The 17,134-nt window shown below is 37.0% G+C and overlaps 1 protein-coding gene across 3 annotated transcripts in view; it reads right to left on the bottom strand.

Moving 5' to 3' along the window:
- Positions 1 to 17,134, bottom strand: part of LOC115212167 (HORMA domain-containing protein 1-like) — a 557,209-nt gene that overhangs the window by 257,562 nt on the left and 282,513 nt on the right. For all 3 annotated transcript variants that reach the window (XM_036502711.1, XM_036502710.1, XM_036502712.1), the window contains one exon: positions 10,183 to 10,282. In XM_036502711.1, the coding sequence (XP_036358604.1) occupies positions 10,183 to 10,282 (100 nt within the window). The remainder of the gene's footprint in view (positions 1 to 10,182; positions 10,283 to 17,134) is intronic.

The following is a 17,134-nucleotide window of genomic DNA, read 5'->3' as shown; positions in this document are numbered from 1 at the left end:
GAAAGTGGAGCAATATACAAAAATATCTTCACCAACTGTAAGTTTACGATGTTAAAGAAAGCAGCAGCTTTCTTGAATGATGGTGTCCAAGTTGAGCTCACAAATCCAAACCTCACCAACTGAATTATAGCAAGGATTGAAAACTTCCTCCCGGAGACTTGCAAAATGTGTGACAAACAGTACTGCATTACATTTGGCCAAAAACCAGCTTTGGCATGCTTCATCTGTGGACAAGGAATACACGAAGCGTGCTACTTAAAAAAGATAAATAACCACACCATTCCAGATATTCTAGGCCTACACTGGCTATGCAGTTATTGTTCACCAAGGGCCACAATAACGAATGAACCTAGGACCCTACCACAGACAGGCCGTTCTAAACAGACATTGATTGGCGAAACTGACATGGCAAATAAATCCTGCCACACACAGGCCATCCAAGTGCCTCTTGTAAATGACAAGAATGAAGACAATGACATGCAAACACCTACAAAACAAGAAACAGGAGATCCTGCAGAAAAAGACCAAACTTCCCATGAAAAGAAACAGATCCAGAGCAAACGCTCAAATGAAGAAAGGCCAGTATGTATCCATTACAGGCGCAACAAGTGCAAACATGGTCTTTCAGGTACAGGGTGCATGTACAGTCACCCCAAACCATGCAGACCATATATCAACTTCGGTACTGGTCGAAAAAAAGGATGCCAAAATGGCCGAGAATGTGAACTCCTTCACCCAAAGATGTGCCGCAATTCGCTGAGAAAAAAAGAATGTTTTGGTGAGAATTGCAAATTTATGCACCGGAAGGGTACAATTCGCATAAAAACTACTGAACCCACACCACCAGGACCAAGCTCAGCAGGGTATGAAAACCATTTCCAAAAAATGCGGAACCCAGGTCATGGCTCAACAGTGAATGAAAACCATGCTACTCAATTGCGTACATCAGCTGTAACAAACCCAAACTCGCAGAAATTCGATATAGTAATGAATGAAAGCAGTTTTTTAGGCATAATCTACCAACTACAACAACAGCTGTACTCCATACAGACGACTCAGCAAAACCAGGCAACATTGATACAAAGGCTGACACCTGGACTTACAGGGCACATACAACAAATACAGACAGCCCAGCAGACCGAATATCCAGTCAGCAGAGTCCCAGCAACTACAACAGTCTTGCCAACAATAGGGCAGATGTATCTGGTACAACAAGCATAATAACAGCAAATATCCAGGGTCTTTATCCGAAAACAAAACAGTGTAAAGTCCCTTTCTTGGAAGAATTAGCAACAGAAAAACTCCAAAATAATTGGAATTACTGAAAGTCATCTCAACGAAAACATCCGCAACAGCGAAATCACAATCAATAGATTCAACATCTTCAGATGTGATAGACAAGGCAGATCCCATGGGGGCGTTATCATGTATATCCATGATACCTATGCATGCATAGAACTTGTCAATGAATCAAATGCCTACTGCAACCTGCTGTGCATAAAAATCATCCAACTTAATACAGTTGTAACAATAATGTACAGACCGCCAAACAGCCCAACATTATCCTTCACTGAGCCACTGACGAAGCTCCAACAAATTCTGGGAAACATGGCAAGTCCAATGCCAGACATTATCCTCCTTGGTGACTTCAACTTCCCTAACATCATCTGGCCACATGGACACATACTAAAACTGGGGACAAAAGCTGAACAAATACAGGCAGCCAAACTGTTGAAAGTCACAGAGAAATTATACCTCAAACAAATGATGACAGAAGCAACAAGAAATAATAATACGATCGACTTGGTTTTCACCAACAACGAGGACACGCTATTTGACCTTCACTCAACCCCAACAATCCTTTCAGACCACAATATTATTGAAATGCATTTACACATTGGTAATGAGCCCAATGCCACAACTCTTAAACAAAAGGACATGCCAAAGCTATGCAGGTATGATTATCACCAGGCAAATTGGAAAACTATTAACAACCAGTTACAAATCATTGACTGGGATCTCTACCTTACTGGCCAGATAAACACAAGAAATTCTTAAACAAGATCGAAGAAATATGTGAAAAAAATGTTCCTCTAAAGAAAACCAAGTCCACAAAAAAACCTGTACCACGGGAGCGAAAGATCCTGATGCGCAAAAGGTCAAGACTAAGAAACAAAACATCTAAGCTGACATCAAAACATGAATTACAGAAAGTCCTTGACCAAATATACAGATTAGAAGACAATCTAAAACAACACTATGATAAAGAACGTAACAATGCAGAAAAGAGAGCCATAGAAAACATCAAGAAAAATCCAAAATGTTTCTACAGTTTTGCAAAGAAATACTCGAACACCAAGTCAACAATAGGACCTCTCCAGAGACAAAATGGGGATGTAGTGAATAACCCTATTGAAATGGCAGAAATGTTGGGTCAACAGTATGAAAGTGTCTTCAGTGAGCCATCTAAAACCATGAACATCCATGACCCAGGAAAATTCTTCAAGGATATCGACCATACTAAACCTACCCTATCCGACATTGATTTCAACCCAGAAGACATAGCAAGAGCCATAGACAAGCTCCCCATGCACTCAGCTGTGGGGCCTGACGGTTTCAATGCCATGATACTTAAAAACTGCAAGGTTCAATTGTCGAAACCCCTTTACATGATATGGAGGGAATCTATGGAGAATGGCAAAATACCAAATACATATAAAGAAGCACACATAACTCCAATACATAAAGGGGACAGCAAATCAAAACCAAAGAACTACCGACCAATCTCACTGACATCACACATTATCAATGTCTTCGAAAGAATAGTTCGTGGAAAACTGGTTGAGTTCCTGGAATCCAACAATCTGATGAATTGCAACCAGCATGGATTCAGGTTAGGTAGATCATGCCTTTCCCAACTACTGGCACACCATGACCAAATCCTAGAAAATCTAGAGAATGGATACACACAGATGTTATCTACCTCGACTTTGCCAAGGCATTTGACAAGGTAGATCATGGCATCCTGGGTCACAAACTTCGAAAGCTAGGAGTAGGAGGAAAAGTTGGTACATGGATACACGAGTTCCTTACAAATAGAACTCAAACAGTCACTGTGAATGGAACCCATTCAACACCATCACCTGTGACCAGCAGTGTTCCTCAGGGTACAGTACTCGGCCCAATCCTGTTTCTCATCCTCATCTCTGACATAGATGAAGATACAACCAGCAACGTCTCATCCTTTGCTGATGACACCAGGGTCATGAGACAAATCAAAGACGAGGTGGATACAGAGGCCTTACAAAAGGACCTGACCACCATATATAAATGGCAGGAAACAAACAACATGTTGTTCAATGATAAGAAGTTTGAACTAATTCGCTACGGAACAGATCAAGATCTGAAAAATACAACAAACTACAGAAACCCATCAGGACAACAAATAATGGAAAAACAGTATGTGAAAGATTTAGACATCCACATGGGAACCAACCTAAAATTCAGAGAACACCTTGACTCAGTCTGTCTTACTGCAAGAAAGTACAGCGGGTGGATCTTGCGCACCTTCAAATCAAGAGATACCTCAACAATGAAAACCCTCTGGAACAGTATGATACTTCCGAGGATTGACTACTGTTCTCAGTTGTGGTCACCAACAACAAAGGGCCAACTATCTAAGATAGAATCGCTCCAAAGAAATTTTACCTCATACTTCTCAGAAACGAAGGACCTGGACTATTGGCAAAGACTCAAAACCTTGAGGATGTACTCAATAGAAAGAAGATTTGAGCGATACCGAATTATATACATTTGGAAAATGATAGAGCAGAAGGTGCCAAACTTTGGTATCAAAACCTACCACTCACTGCACCACGGAAGACGCTGCCAGCTGCCACCAATCAACAAAAAGGCTGGCCAGGCAGCAAAAACCCTGCGAGAATCAAGTCTGTTGGTTCGAGGAGCACAACTGTTCAACTCCATTCCGGTACATGTCAGAAATCTATCAGGATGCAGTGTGGAATCATTCAAATTGCAACTGGATAGATACTTAAGCACCATTAGAGATGAACCCCATCTCCCAGGATATACACAACGAGCACAAACTGACTCAAACTCGCTCCTACACATGTCAAAATTAAGCAGAGAATACAACCTGGCAACCACACCAGACTCTGAGGGTGGAGTCTTCGACTTGGCCTGAGCATGGACTCAAACCCAAATGAAATGAAATGAAAATGAAATATATATATGTACACATATATATATATATATATACATACATATCATCATCATCATCGTCGTTTAACGTCCGCTTATATATATATATATACATACATATATATATATATGTATATATATATATATACATACATATATATATATATATGTATATGTATATATATATATATATATATATGTGTATATATATATATATATATATATATTATATATATATATATATATATTATATATATATATATATATATATATATATACAGTTGCGGCCAAAATGTTCAGAATGGCATTGTTTTCGTCAGAAAAGTAAGTATAAGTTTTTATCAAAGTAGTTTTATATTCTATAATTTTCACAGACAATAAATACAATATTAATTGTTATTGTCTGAGATGTTGGTGTAATTTGAGAGGATAATACAAAAGTTATGGATGATTTAATGATTTACTGCAAAACCCATGGCGGCCACCAAAATTATCAGAACGGTTGAAAAAATAACAAAATAATCAAAAATGACACAGAATACTGGAATTATTTAATATTTAGTGTGAAGCCCTTTAGCTTCAATCACACTCTGACATCTTCGACTGCATGAGGAAATTAAATTTTCAATTTTTTGCTGGGTGATCTTATTCCATTCTTCCTGAAGGGCATTCCATAATTGCTCAGTTGTTTTAGGATTTCTGGCTTTCGAACGTTCTCCTAGAATATTCCATACGTTTTCAATAGGATTGAGATCTGGGCTTTGAGCAGGCCAATCCATACCAATAACCTTTTCAGCCTTGAGGAAGTTCATGGCCACCTTAGCCTTGTGACATGGGGCATTGTCCTGCATGAATATGGGTGGTCGCTTAGTTGAATTTCTCAGCACAGGCAAGACATGATCTTTTACAAGTTGTTTATAAACTCCTGCATTTACCTTTCCATGTAATCGCACCAAAGGGCCCACACCATCTCCAGATATCAGCCCCCAAACCATGATACTTCCTCCACCGAATTTAACACTAGTCTTAAGGCATTTAGGCGACAACTTTTCACCTACTTTTCGACGAACGTACCTTTTCCCATCTGAGCCAAATAACATAAACTTAGATTCATCACTGAATTGCCATTTTTCTTGAGACCACAACACATGTTCGGTTGCAAAGGTAAGACAACACATTTTATTCTTGGAGCTGATCAGTGGCTTCACTGTAGGTGCTCTTGCTTGTAGGTCATGTTTAACTAAACGACGAGACACAATTTTTTGAGATAAAGTTTTCTTCAATATAATGCTCATTTTCCGAGAAACAGCAGTAGCAGTTTTAAATCTGTCCTTTTTAACCAACTTTACCATAGCATGATCTTGTTCGTTTTTCTTGGCCTACCTGTAAACTTTCTTGCTTCACACGAACCACAATCATCGTAGACCTTAAGAATACCATGTACAACACTTTTTGACTTGTTAACAATAGATCCAATACTTAAATTATCCTTCCTTCGAAGCTTAATAATCTGCTGACGAATTGGTAACGGAGTAAGTGGCATTATATTAACAAAGTACACTGCAAATATTCATACTAATGTTTAGTAAACGAACCGTCACGTAAACAAATTCAAAACATTAGAGTTCGCCGGTTAAATATACTAAAACACGGAGTAAAAGCAACCGTTCTGATCATTTTGGCCGCCATGGGTTTTGCAGTAAATCACTAAATCATCCATAACTTTTGTATTATCCTCTCAAATTACACCAAAATCTCAGGCAATAACAAATAATATCGTATTTATTGTCTGTGAAAATTATAGAATATAAAACAACTTTGATAAAAAATTATATCTACTTTTCTGACGAAAACAATGGCGTTCTGAACATTTTGGCCGCCACTGTACATACATACATGTATATATATGGATGTATATGTATACATGTATTTCTATAGATATAGATGTATATGTATACATGTATGTGCGTAGATGTATATATATGTACACATATATACATGCATGTGTGGCTGTGTGCTAACAAAGTTCGTTCCAAAACATATGGTCCTGGGTTCAGTCCCACTGTGTGGTGACTTGGCATGTCTTCTGCTATAGCCTCAGACCAACCAAAGCCTTGTCAGTGGATTTTGTAGACAGAACCTGAAAGAAATCAATTGTATATGTATGTATGTATATATGTAAGTCTATGTGTGTGTCTTTGTGTTTCTCCCTCAATACTGCTTCACAATTGCTCTTCGTTTATTTAAATCCCTATAACTTACTGGTTTCACAAGAAGAAACTGATACAATAAGTACTAGGCTTATCAAAATAAAAAAAAACACTAGGCAGTGTCTCATATTTTTGTTTGCCCACTCAGTTGTATCTATCAATTTATCTTTATGTGTGTGTGTGTGTGTGTGTGTGCGTATACATATATATAATACACACACATAACCAGTGACTGGTTATTCAAAGACATTTATAGATTGTAAATTTATTCTGTCAAGTTACATATCAGTATAGTGGTCATTTGCAAACTCCAGAGGTGACACATTCATTTCTCCTTAGCCCTCAAGTCACACAGTTGTTAATGTTTATTTCAGTTGGGTCACGCCCTTCCAATTGCTATAGATTCATAATGCATCTTATGGCTGTGCCTGTCACCTGGATGGTGAGGAATACTACATTAGGAGTGGTAACGACTAGGGTACTGTAGATGACTGCTTATTGTGATCATTTGTCTTTTGGTTTCCTGTAGCTTTGCTCTCTTTTACAAACCCAATGAATATATATTTCCTATTTCAAAGAAATTCAAACAATAGATATAGGACCAAAGTTAAAAAGATTCTCAACAATTCAACTTCTCTAGTTGACAATAAGACACCCACCCCCACATTTTTCTCACATTTTAGAGCTCCATGACCTCCATTTTTTAGGAGCTAAATCCTTTTAACAGGTTCTATAAGACTGGAATTTTGGAATATGTGCATAAAAATCAGTAGTATGGGATACATGTGGCACAATTACAATTTTTTTAGGGTGTGTAAAGAGGGAAATAACCCTCATCTGCAATTTTGATGAAATTCGAAACATAGGTATTCCACTTCATTACAGAAAATATGACAGAAAAGTCTAATTCTTCAATTGCATGTCACACGGGCAACGCTGGGTAACTCTGCTAGTATGTTTCTAAATCTCTGCCCCTTGGCAGGATCGTTAAGCTTCCAGACCCTTCTCCATGCTGGTCATCTTCTGGGCATCCAGAAGTCACTAAATACATGTGTATATATATACTATATGTTAGGTTAGGTTAGGTTAGGTTGGTATAAGATACTATATGTATAAGATACACATACATATAGTAAGTAACTAACTACCAGTCTATGTTGTAGGGTACATTCTTCACCAGGGAAGGTTTTGGCATTTATAAGCAGCCACCTTTCCCTTTTTCCGGTGAGGATGTAGTCAATTTGGCTAGTGTATCTGCCAGAACAGTAGGTGACTAGGTGACTGGCAGGTTTTCTGAAGTTAGTATTGCAAACCATAAGATCATTTGCATTGCAGAACTCCAGCAGCCTGGTTCCTTCCTCATTGCAGGAGCCAAAACTGTAGCCTCCATGTATGCCATGGAAGCCTCCAGCATGTTGTCCAACATGTCCATTGAAGTCACCAACCACAAAGAGAAGGTCCCTGTCATTTGTCAACACAGTAGTCTGCAAGAGGGTGTCATAGAATCGGTCTTTCTGTCCATCAGGTAGAATAACAGAAAGAACTTAAAAAACTTAATGAAGGCCCATAATTCAAACTAACAGCAGTGAGAATATAGACAGATTGACAACAATGTTTCTGATTTAAACACAAGACCAGAAGATTTGAAGGGAGGAAGTTAACTGATTACACTGATGCCAGTAATACTTTATTTTCTCAACCCCAAAAGGATAAGAGGCAGAATTGACCTTAGAGTAATTTGAACTTAGAATGTAAAGAATAAGAAGAAATATTTCAAGGTATTTTGTTCAATGTTCTAATAGCCCTATCAATATATCACCTTAATAATAATCCCAAAGTATATCAGCAATAATGTGGAGAGATGGATGAGTGGAGAGAGAAAGCAGCTAACTTGTTCAGAGAAGTAACTGTTGTGATAGTGGTAGAAGAGGCATGATGAGGAAACAGGGTTTATGTGAGCTTGTGGTTTAAGCATGTTAGTAAGTGAATCTTTACCAACCAGTCAAATAACCTTCTTTTAGATGTATCCAAGTGCATTTGTAGCAGCAGTTACATTTCATATACATAAGTAGCACTCTAATGTTGGTCTACTTTGAACTTTGCAGAATGTTAGCAGCTGATCAGGGCTGATATATTTCTCAAAATTTTTGTCTTTGTGTTGCAGTTTTGGCTATGCCATACATGTGGAATCATTATGAGTGATCTAGTAGTCTTAGTTAATGTTGATCATGACTGAATGGAGTGAGGAACAAAATAGCAACTTTGATATATGAAGCAAACATATCTACGTACCATTGAAAAACACTAAGTCATCATGCTCTTAGTGAACTTCCTTAAAGTACTGAAAGTTTGGTATGAGATAGTAAGGTTATATGAATAATATAGAAGGTTAAGGATCAAAAGAAGTCCATATAGGAGTGAGTATTGTTAGAACAAGCAATAAATATTTTTCTATATGCAGAAGAAAGGGTGTGGGGACACTAACAATACAGAGGATGACAGAGATGATAATGTGAGCCAGAGAGGAAGCTTCTGGCCCTAGTAGAGAGATAGGTGGCATCTATAGATGGGTAACCTCGCTATGTTTTCATGCTACACAAGGTTAAGTGAGTAGTTGATGTCAAAAGCAATAACATGGCATGACAAAAGTTTTTAAGAGTGACAGTTTCTAATTTGATCTGGATCTATGGAAACATAGTGGTGGTCTCTGAAGATTGTTGCTAGCAATTGTTTCCATTGCCTTTAAAATGTTGAAGAGTGAATAGTAAGTTGGCTGTCTCCGGAGTTAGAGGGGTTTCACTTTTTAGAAATGAGACACAGTGTTGCCTACTTATATAGGATGGTAATCTCTATATTCTAAATTCAAATCTTGCCAAGGTCAACTTTGCCAATAAAAAAATACCAATTCAGGATGATGGATTAGCTTGCACATTTCACTATAACAGTCTTTGACATTTTAACCTATTCAGATAACTTTGCTTCAACTTTGGATTACCTCAGGTATGTACAGAACCTATTTACGTTTCCACTTTTTACTTATAACTGTCATTTCCAAACTCTTCACACCTGATCAATATTGCAAGCACAAACATAATAATTTGATCAGTGACAATAATGAATGAAGAAAAAGGTGCAGGAGTAGTAATATAGTATGTGAAGTGCAGAGAGTCAAAATGTTCTAAGCCTTTGCAGCAAATATAAATTAAAAAGTATCTAGTTTCAAGTTTAGTACAGTTCCAAGTATACAAGAGATCACAATGTCTAGAAACAATATTACTATAGCAAAGAAATCTCAACTATAGTTATGCATTCTCAGAATGCTAAGGAAATTCGCACAGCAACTTCTATTAGTATATGTAATTAAGAACATTCTGACCTGCTGCATTGCAGTAGAGTGTCATAACTGCTTTCTATTTAATTTAAATAATTTGAAGAGTTATAAAAAACTGTTTAAAATGGCATTAATATATTGCTTCCATCTATGGAAGAGATTTACTAGAATTTCATTTACTAATATATTTAATTCAATAATAAGATTTTTGCATTTATAATTTTTTAAATCATAGTTTAAAAAATTCAGGCCTGCTGTTTAAGTATCATCAATGAAAATCTCAATGATTCAATAAATAAATGTAGGATATGCAATTCATATAAAAGAAATAACAATCCACTGGAAATTTAAAATTTAGTAATAAAAATTTTTGATTATTATTTTTCAGTAATGCAATATCATTAATCTAAAACATATAACCTTTTCTGAATTTGTAGAAACGTAGCTTTTTCTTAAAGTAGTTTCCATGCTATCTTTTTCTCCAAACTGTTCTTTATTGGTTTTAATTCTTAGTTTAATTCTAAAAAAAAAGGAAAAATAAAATATTACTTGTAATATATCATTAATTAAATGTAAATGTAATTTAAAAAATGTTAAAAGCATAACACCACCTGATAAAAACAAAATTTTAAAGAATGTTTAAAATATAAAAATTGTTCCATTGCTCAGATATATTGCTGCACTAGCTTCAACCCACTGGAATACCTGGTTTTGGCTTCCACTTCATACATAATGGTTTTTTGGCACATTGGCTGTTAAGTAGGCATGTGTTGCTACTTCTGCATGAATAGTTTATCTCTATATTATGTCTGAGACTATTAGCTAAGACTTCTTCAAATTTGTTATGAAGTTAAAAGAAATATAGAAAATCTACTGAATAGTTTTCTATATTTATGTGCAAATGTAAAATGTTTATCTGTTAGTCTAAGAATGGCCCTACATACACAGATTTTAACATTTAGAGAGAAAAGTGTGAGAACCAAATAACTTTATGGTAGTGCTTTCTTTTGTGGAGGCATGGGTCAAACATATAATGAATTTATTTCTTGAAACTGCTAGCAGCCACAGCCTCATTATAGTAAGGGGTAGTGGCCCCTTACCATAATGAGGCTGTGATTACTAGCTGTTTCAAGAATCATATTAAAGCACAGGCATAGCAGTGTGGTAAGAAGCTTGTTTCCCATCCACATGGTTCTGGGTTTAGTCCTGCTGCATGACACTTAGTGCAAGTGTCTTCTACTATAGCTTCAGGCCAACCAAAGCCTTATGAGTGGATTTGATAAATGGAAATTGAAAGAAGTCCATCAAATATACATATATGTTTATGTGTCTGTGCACCCCCTACCTTCGCTTACCAACTGATGTAGGTGTGTTTACATACCCATAACTTGGCAGTTTTGCAGAAGGGACTTATAGAATAAGCACCAGGCTTACAAAGAATGAGCACAGGGGTCAATTTCTTTGACTAAAAAGTGGTGCTTCAGCATTGTTACAGTCAAATGACTGAAAGAAGCAAAAGAATAAAAGAATATGCTTACTGGAGGATTTGAAAATTCTCTTAGTTACATTTTGCATGAGGTTTTTAAATAATTAGGGTTGTAGCAGGAAAATACTGTAACTCAGCTTGTCATTTGGCTTGCAGAAGGCTATATAAGACCTAGTGCTTTGAGAGTATGGACCTTTTCTGATTCAATCTAGGGTGTGTCCATTTGCACCTTTAGATATGGCCAAGGAGTCATCTCTATATAGGCCAAACAGAATTTTCTATATAGGGTGTTTAGACAATACAACCTTAATGGTCTTTGCTGGTACTGTCAAAAAAGCTGATCTGCTGGCAAGTATTATATCCCTTTCACTAATATCCATAGTTTTTAGCAAACATGAGTACCTTACACAACAGTTACCTCAATACAGAGGGATAAAAATCCACAATGGGGCAAGCCTAGCTCTGCCCCTACCATGATTGTTGCATCATAGAGAGAGATGGGAGGCTCTCTTTTGCTACTATTAATCCTCCTAAATAGATGTTTACAAGCTTTGAAGAGATAATAACACTTGCTCACTTAATAGCCAATATAATGCAGAGACAGTTATATAGGGAGTGGAGGTTGTAGCCAATGACCTCTGAGGGATGATGCAAGTACAGTGATATGTAAGAACAATAGAAAACCTTGTCAAGATGTGACTGAACAGCTATAGGTCTTCTGTGAATCCAGGAAAGGTTAAATCTTGGCATATGTGATGTTTGATTTCAACTGGAGGCTGAGTGAAAGATGCAGGCCATATCTTAACAACAGCAGGAGATGAAGGCCTCTGCTTTGTAAAGATGTTGGTTTTCATCATCTGGAGGTCTCCTTTAACCACAAAATAAGTGTTTTTATGACCTATGAGCATAAATATGTTCTCAGAAACAAGTCAAGTGTCTCCAAATAGCAGACTAGTAATTGCTTTTATATGAGATTTACTCTCTTCTAACATAATGGACATTTTAAGTACAAGAGTGTGCTGAAAAGTTTATAGGCTGACTATGAAGGAGTGACGCTAGAGCTGTGAAATCTTGCATGCATTAATTTCAGCTATTCTTATTAATAATTGCATTGTTTCTTTTCAGGTAAACTGATATCTGACTATTCAAAGAACACTTTAAAAGTAACTAGTAGCAACTTCTCTTGAAAATCAACAAAATTTGGCATCGGGAAATCATCAAGTACCTGCGGAAAAAGGGTTTAGTCCCAAATGGCATTTATGCTGATATGGTTGCTACATTAAGGGATGGTACACCAGCTTTATCAACTGTGAAAGTAGGTAACTGAATTTAAGAGGGAAAGAATCTTCAAGATGACCCAAGGTCTGGACATACTGCAACTGCCACCACTGAAGAAAACATTGATTATGTTCACCACATGATGATAGATGACAGATGATTGACAATAAATCAAATAGCCAATACTATTAACATATCCTATGAAAGAATGGAGAATATTCTGCACAATGAACTTGGCATGATGAAGGTTTCTGCTTGGTGGGTGTCACATCTTCTGACACCTGATCAAAAGTGCGCCAAGCTGATCATATCCCAGGAAAATCTGACATTGTTTGAGGCAGATCCAATTGGTTTCTTTGAACATTTATTAACTCAGGATGGGTGTTGGGTCCATCACTTTGAGCCAAAGACAAAGCGACAATCCATGCAGTGGAAACAACCCTCATCTGTTCACCAACATGAAAAATTACTTGACTGGGAATCAGTATCACAGTGATGATGTCATCATGTCTACTGTTGATTACTATTTTTGAGCAACAGAATGAAAGCTTCTTCACCAATGGGATCCAAGCACTGCAAGTGTGTGGACTGCAAGGGGACTATGTTGAAAAATATACCTCATTTGGTCACATTCCATCAGAGTCTCTTGGTCAGCCTATGAACTTTTCAGTTGACCCTTGTATCCTTCACACTTCTGTTGCTCTCTCTCTACTTGTCTCCCATTCACTGTCTTTCCCTCCTTCCTTCTCATTTATTTGTATGCATATAAAACATAGTTACAGACAGTTTTTGTCTTTTACTAATCTACCTTACCTTACTATATGACTTTACCTCTTTTTAATCCACAATAAGAGATATAACTCTAGAAGTCTTCCAGCAAAAGGTTTTGATAAAATCATACTTTCCTCAGGTTTTATTCCAGTTTTCCTGAAGCCAAGTGGTTTGTTTTTACCCTTGTCATTCTGCCTAGTTAGATGTAAATTTTTTGCATACCCAGTGTGAAATGGATCTAGCAATACTGTTCATGTCAATCATACTGGATGACTGTCTGGTACTGTCCATTAATTATGCTTGGCCACAAGGAGGTTCATAATTTATAATTTTGTATTCAATATGTGCATGCATAAGTGTATGTATGTATGTATAATAATATAAATAATATATATATATCATAGAAATATGGTTGAAAATAGAAACTACACGCAGAAATGACCCCACATTTATCTAACTCAAGCCACAGAAATCTAGGGGACACAACTCCACCAACCTAACCTCCCTTATACCCCAAAATAACATTCAAACAACAAACAGGAATTCAGCTCGTAATAGAAAATCCGGACGTAATTTTCAAGGACCCCTACATACAAATCAAAAGATCCATCCAAGTCTCCAGACTAACCTAAACTTTCGGGAACCACTACCTACCAGTCTACCCCCAACATCTGGAAAAATTTGCCTCTCAGACTTAACCCTCAATATAGATACTTAAAGCATTCAACTAGACACACAACCTAACTAGACAACATAACTTCTCCCTCCACGCACATTACAAAATGAAAAATAAATTTAATCCAAACCACATCAACCATAGACAATATAACAACCCTCAGTACACAGTCACCCCACCATAAACATACTACCACAGACACACTACATCCCATTTTCTCCTCACCAAACCAAACACAATACAGACTTCTCACGAGAATCCACCTACTACAACCATTTTTTAGACCTAAATCAGAGAAACAGAGATGTGAAATGGAACAAAATGTACAAGAACAACCAAAAATAATCAACTTATCAAAGAAAGTCCTAAGTACTACACAAACTACAATTCTAGTGAGAGGTTTAAAGTTTACACCAACCCCTCACAGATCGAACCCAAATGAAATTAAGGATAACACTATGGATTTTTGTTGCAACTTGCACCTCACAGAAGCATTCCACAACTATATCAGCGAAGATGATTCAATAGAAAAAAAATAAAACCAAATACTGTCTTACAAAGGGGAGAAATAAAGCACTTGATGATTTTTCTGAACACATTACCAATTTTCCTTTCAATACCCTACAAAAACAAGGAATTAAATCCAACCTTAACACAAATGAGTGGAAAAACCTAATTGAGTTAAAAAACGATACAAACCTGACCATTAAAGAAGCTGATAAAGGAAGAGCAGTAGTAGTGATGGACACAGAGTACTACAAAAATTTAATACTCTCCATGCTGGAAAACAATATTTACTATGAGAAGATAGTACAATACAACCCACAGAAGACACTTAAAAATTTATCCTCCTTACTTCAAATACATGGAAAGGGCCTCACTAAAAAAGAAATTGACTATTTATCCAATTTTAAATACAGACCAAGTCTATTCTACAGATTACCTAAAAAACACAAATATCTACATATTTCTAAAGCTTGCAAAGATTCTCCAAGCCTATGCATTAATGTTCCTCCTCCTACTGACCTCAAACTAAGACCGATCATTGCTGGCCCTGATTGTAAAACTCACTGTTTGAGCAATTTCCTCGACATCTTACACAAACCATTTCTACAATATGTGAAAAGCTTCATCGGGGATGACTTAGACATGCTTAACCACCTCCCAAAGAGAATAAATGAAGGAACCCTGTTAGTATCATTCGATGTGGTAAACCTGCACACCAATATCCCACACGATTATGGCATAGAAGCAATCACCTTTTGGCTAGAAAAATACCCAGAAGAGATCCCAGGATGCATCAACCACAGAGTCATAATTGCAGCACTGAAATTCATCCTACTGAGCAACTATTTCATGTTCAATACAGTCTACTATTGACAAAAATGTGGAATTACAATGGGAACCCAAGCTGCCCCAGTGATCATGAATCTTGTAATAGGTTACCTAGAGCTTAAAATATACCAATTATCACTACAAAAATATGGCACCTCAATTCATCTCTATATATATAAACGGCAAAATGTGTGTGTGTGTGTCCTTTATACAAATTCACAACTTTTCAGTTAGAGGGCTCGCACTTTCTATGGTCATTCAAAACCATCCAAGGGTGGTCGTGCACATCTTTACATTTCCCCAGTCATCCCGCAAAGCCATTAAAAAATCAATAGGAGTGATTTTTTTGTGAATTTTCTATCCAAAACCCAATCAAAATGCCCAAAACTTGATACGCCAATTGGATGCCAGCTAGCAGTATGAGATTGGTTGGAGATTTGGACAGTACTCGCATGTATGTGTGCACGCACACAGCTGTATATGTATGCACTAGCACTATGACCTGGCATTGCTGGGTCATAGTGCTAGTTGCTATTTAAAGGAGAACTGGAAGAAGTATGATTGCTTCATACTTTGGAAAGACAGCATGGACAAACTCCTCGATTTCAAAATAATGCTGAACAATATCAATAGCAACATACAATTTACCATGAAACACAGCAATAAACAACTTCCTTTTCTTGACATCCTAATTAAAATAGTCAATAACCACATCGAAACAGACATCTTCTATAAACCCACAGATTCAAAACTACCGATTACTCAACTCATGCCACCCCAAACACATAAAAATTAATATACCTTATAATCTAGCGAAAAGAATCTGTACCACAGTTTCAGACACCAATACTCATGAACAAAGACTCCTTGAACTCAGATCAGTACTAATCAAGAGACATTACCCAACATCATTAATAAATGATGGGATTAAACGAGCAAAGGAAATACAAACACTAAGGGAAGTCAACCAAAATACTACACCAGACTTAAAAATACTCCTATACATCTCCACACGTAACCCTAGAGACAACAAAGCCTTCAACATTATCACTCAAAATCTACCCATTCTCACAGGAGATAAAACAATGAACAAAATTTTAGGCTCACTCAAAATTATGAAGAGCAAAATGCAACTGAAATCATTGAAAAAAATATTAACCAACGCAAGACTATATCCATTAACAAAAGAACCAAAAGTGAAAAAAATGTCGTTGGTCTAACTGTGGCACATGCCCCCACCTTTTAGATGGTACAGAGTTCCACTTTAAACAAGGTGAAATATTTAAGATTAAATCAAATTTCACTTGGGCCTTGGAAAACCTAATCTATGCCATTACCTGCTTAGGGTGCATCATCATCATCATCATTGTTCGACCGTGGTCGAGACAATGGAATTCACCATGCTATGCCAGACTTCACGGTCCATCATGGCATTATGGAGGTCCTGTTGCTGGACGCCTGTATCCCTGGAGATTACATCAGGGTAGGAGAGTGTGCGCCCTCTGGTATTGCGAGTAGATAGCTTCCAGAGGAGAAGAGTAGAAATTACTTCTTTTTCAGCTCTACAACAATGTCCAGCAAACTGGACTCTCCTACCTTTCACAAGAGATGACACAGGTGGTAGTTTCCCATATATTTGCATTTTGGTTGGATGGCGCTTCCACGAGAGATTTTGAGCTCTCATAAGGAGGCGAGTGTAGGTTCCATCCAACCACCTCTCAAGCTTCTTTGATAACGTCCAGATTTCTGAGCCATATAGTAGAATTGGTTCGACTGTGGCTTTGAAGATTTCAAGTTTGAAGTCTCTACTTAGATTTGATGACCAG

The sequence above is a fragment of the Octopus sinensis genome, linkage group LG5 (assembly GCF_006345805.1).
Source record: "Octopus sinensis linkage group LG5, ASM634580v1, whole genome shotgun sequence".
Taxonomy (NCBI): Eukaryota; Metazoa; Mollusca; class Cephalopoda; order Octopoda; family Octopodidae; genus Octopus; species Octopus sinensis.
The sequence above is the reverse complement of the archived record's forward strand: the minus strand, read 5'-3'. Positions and strand labels throughout refer to the sequence as shown.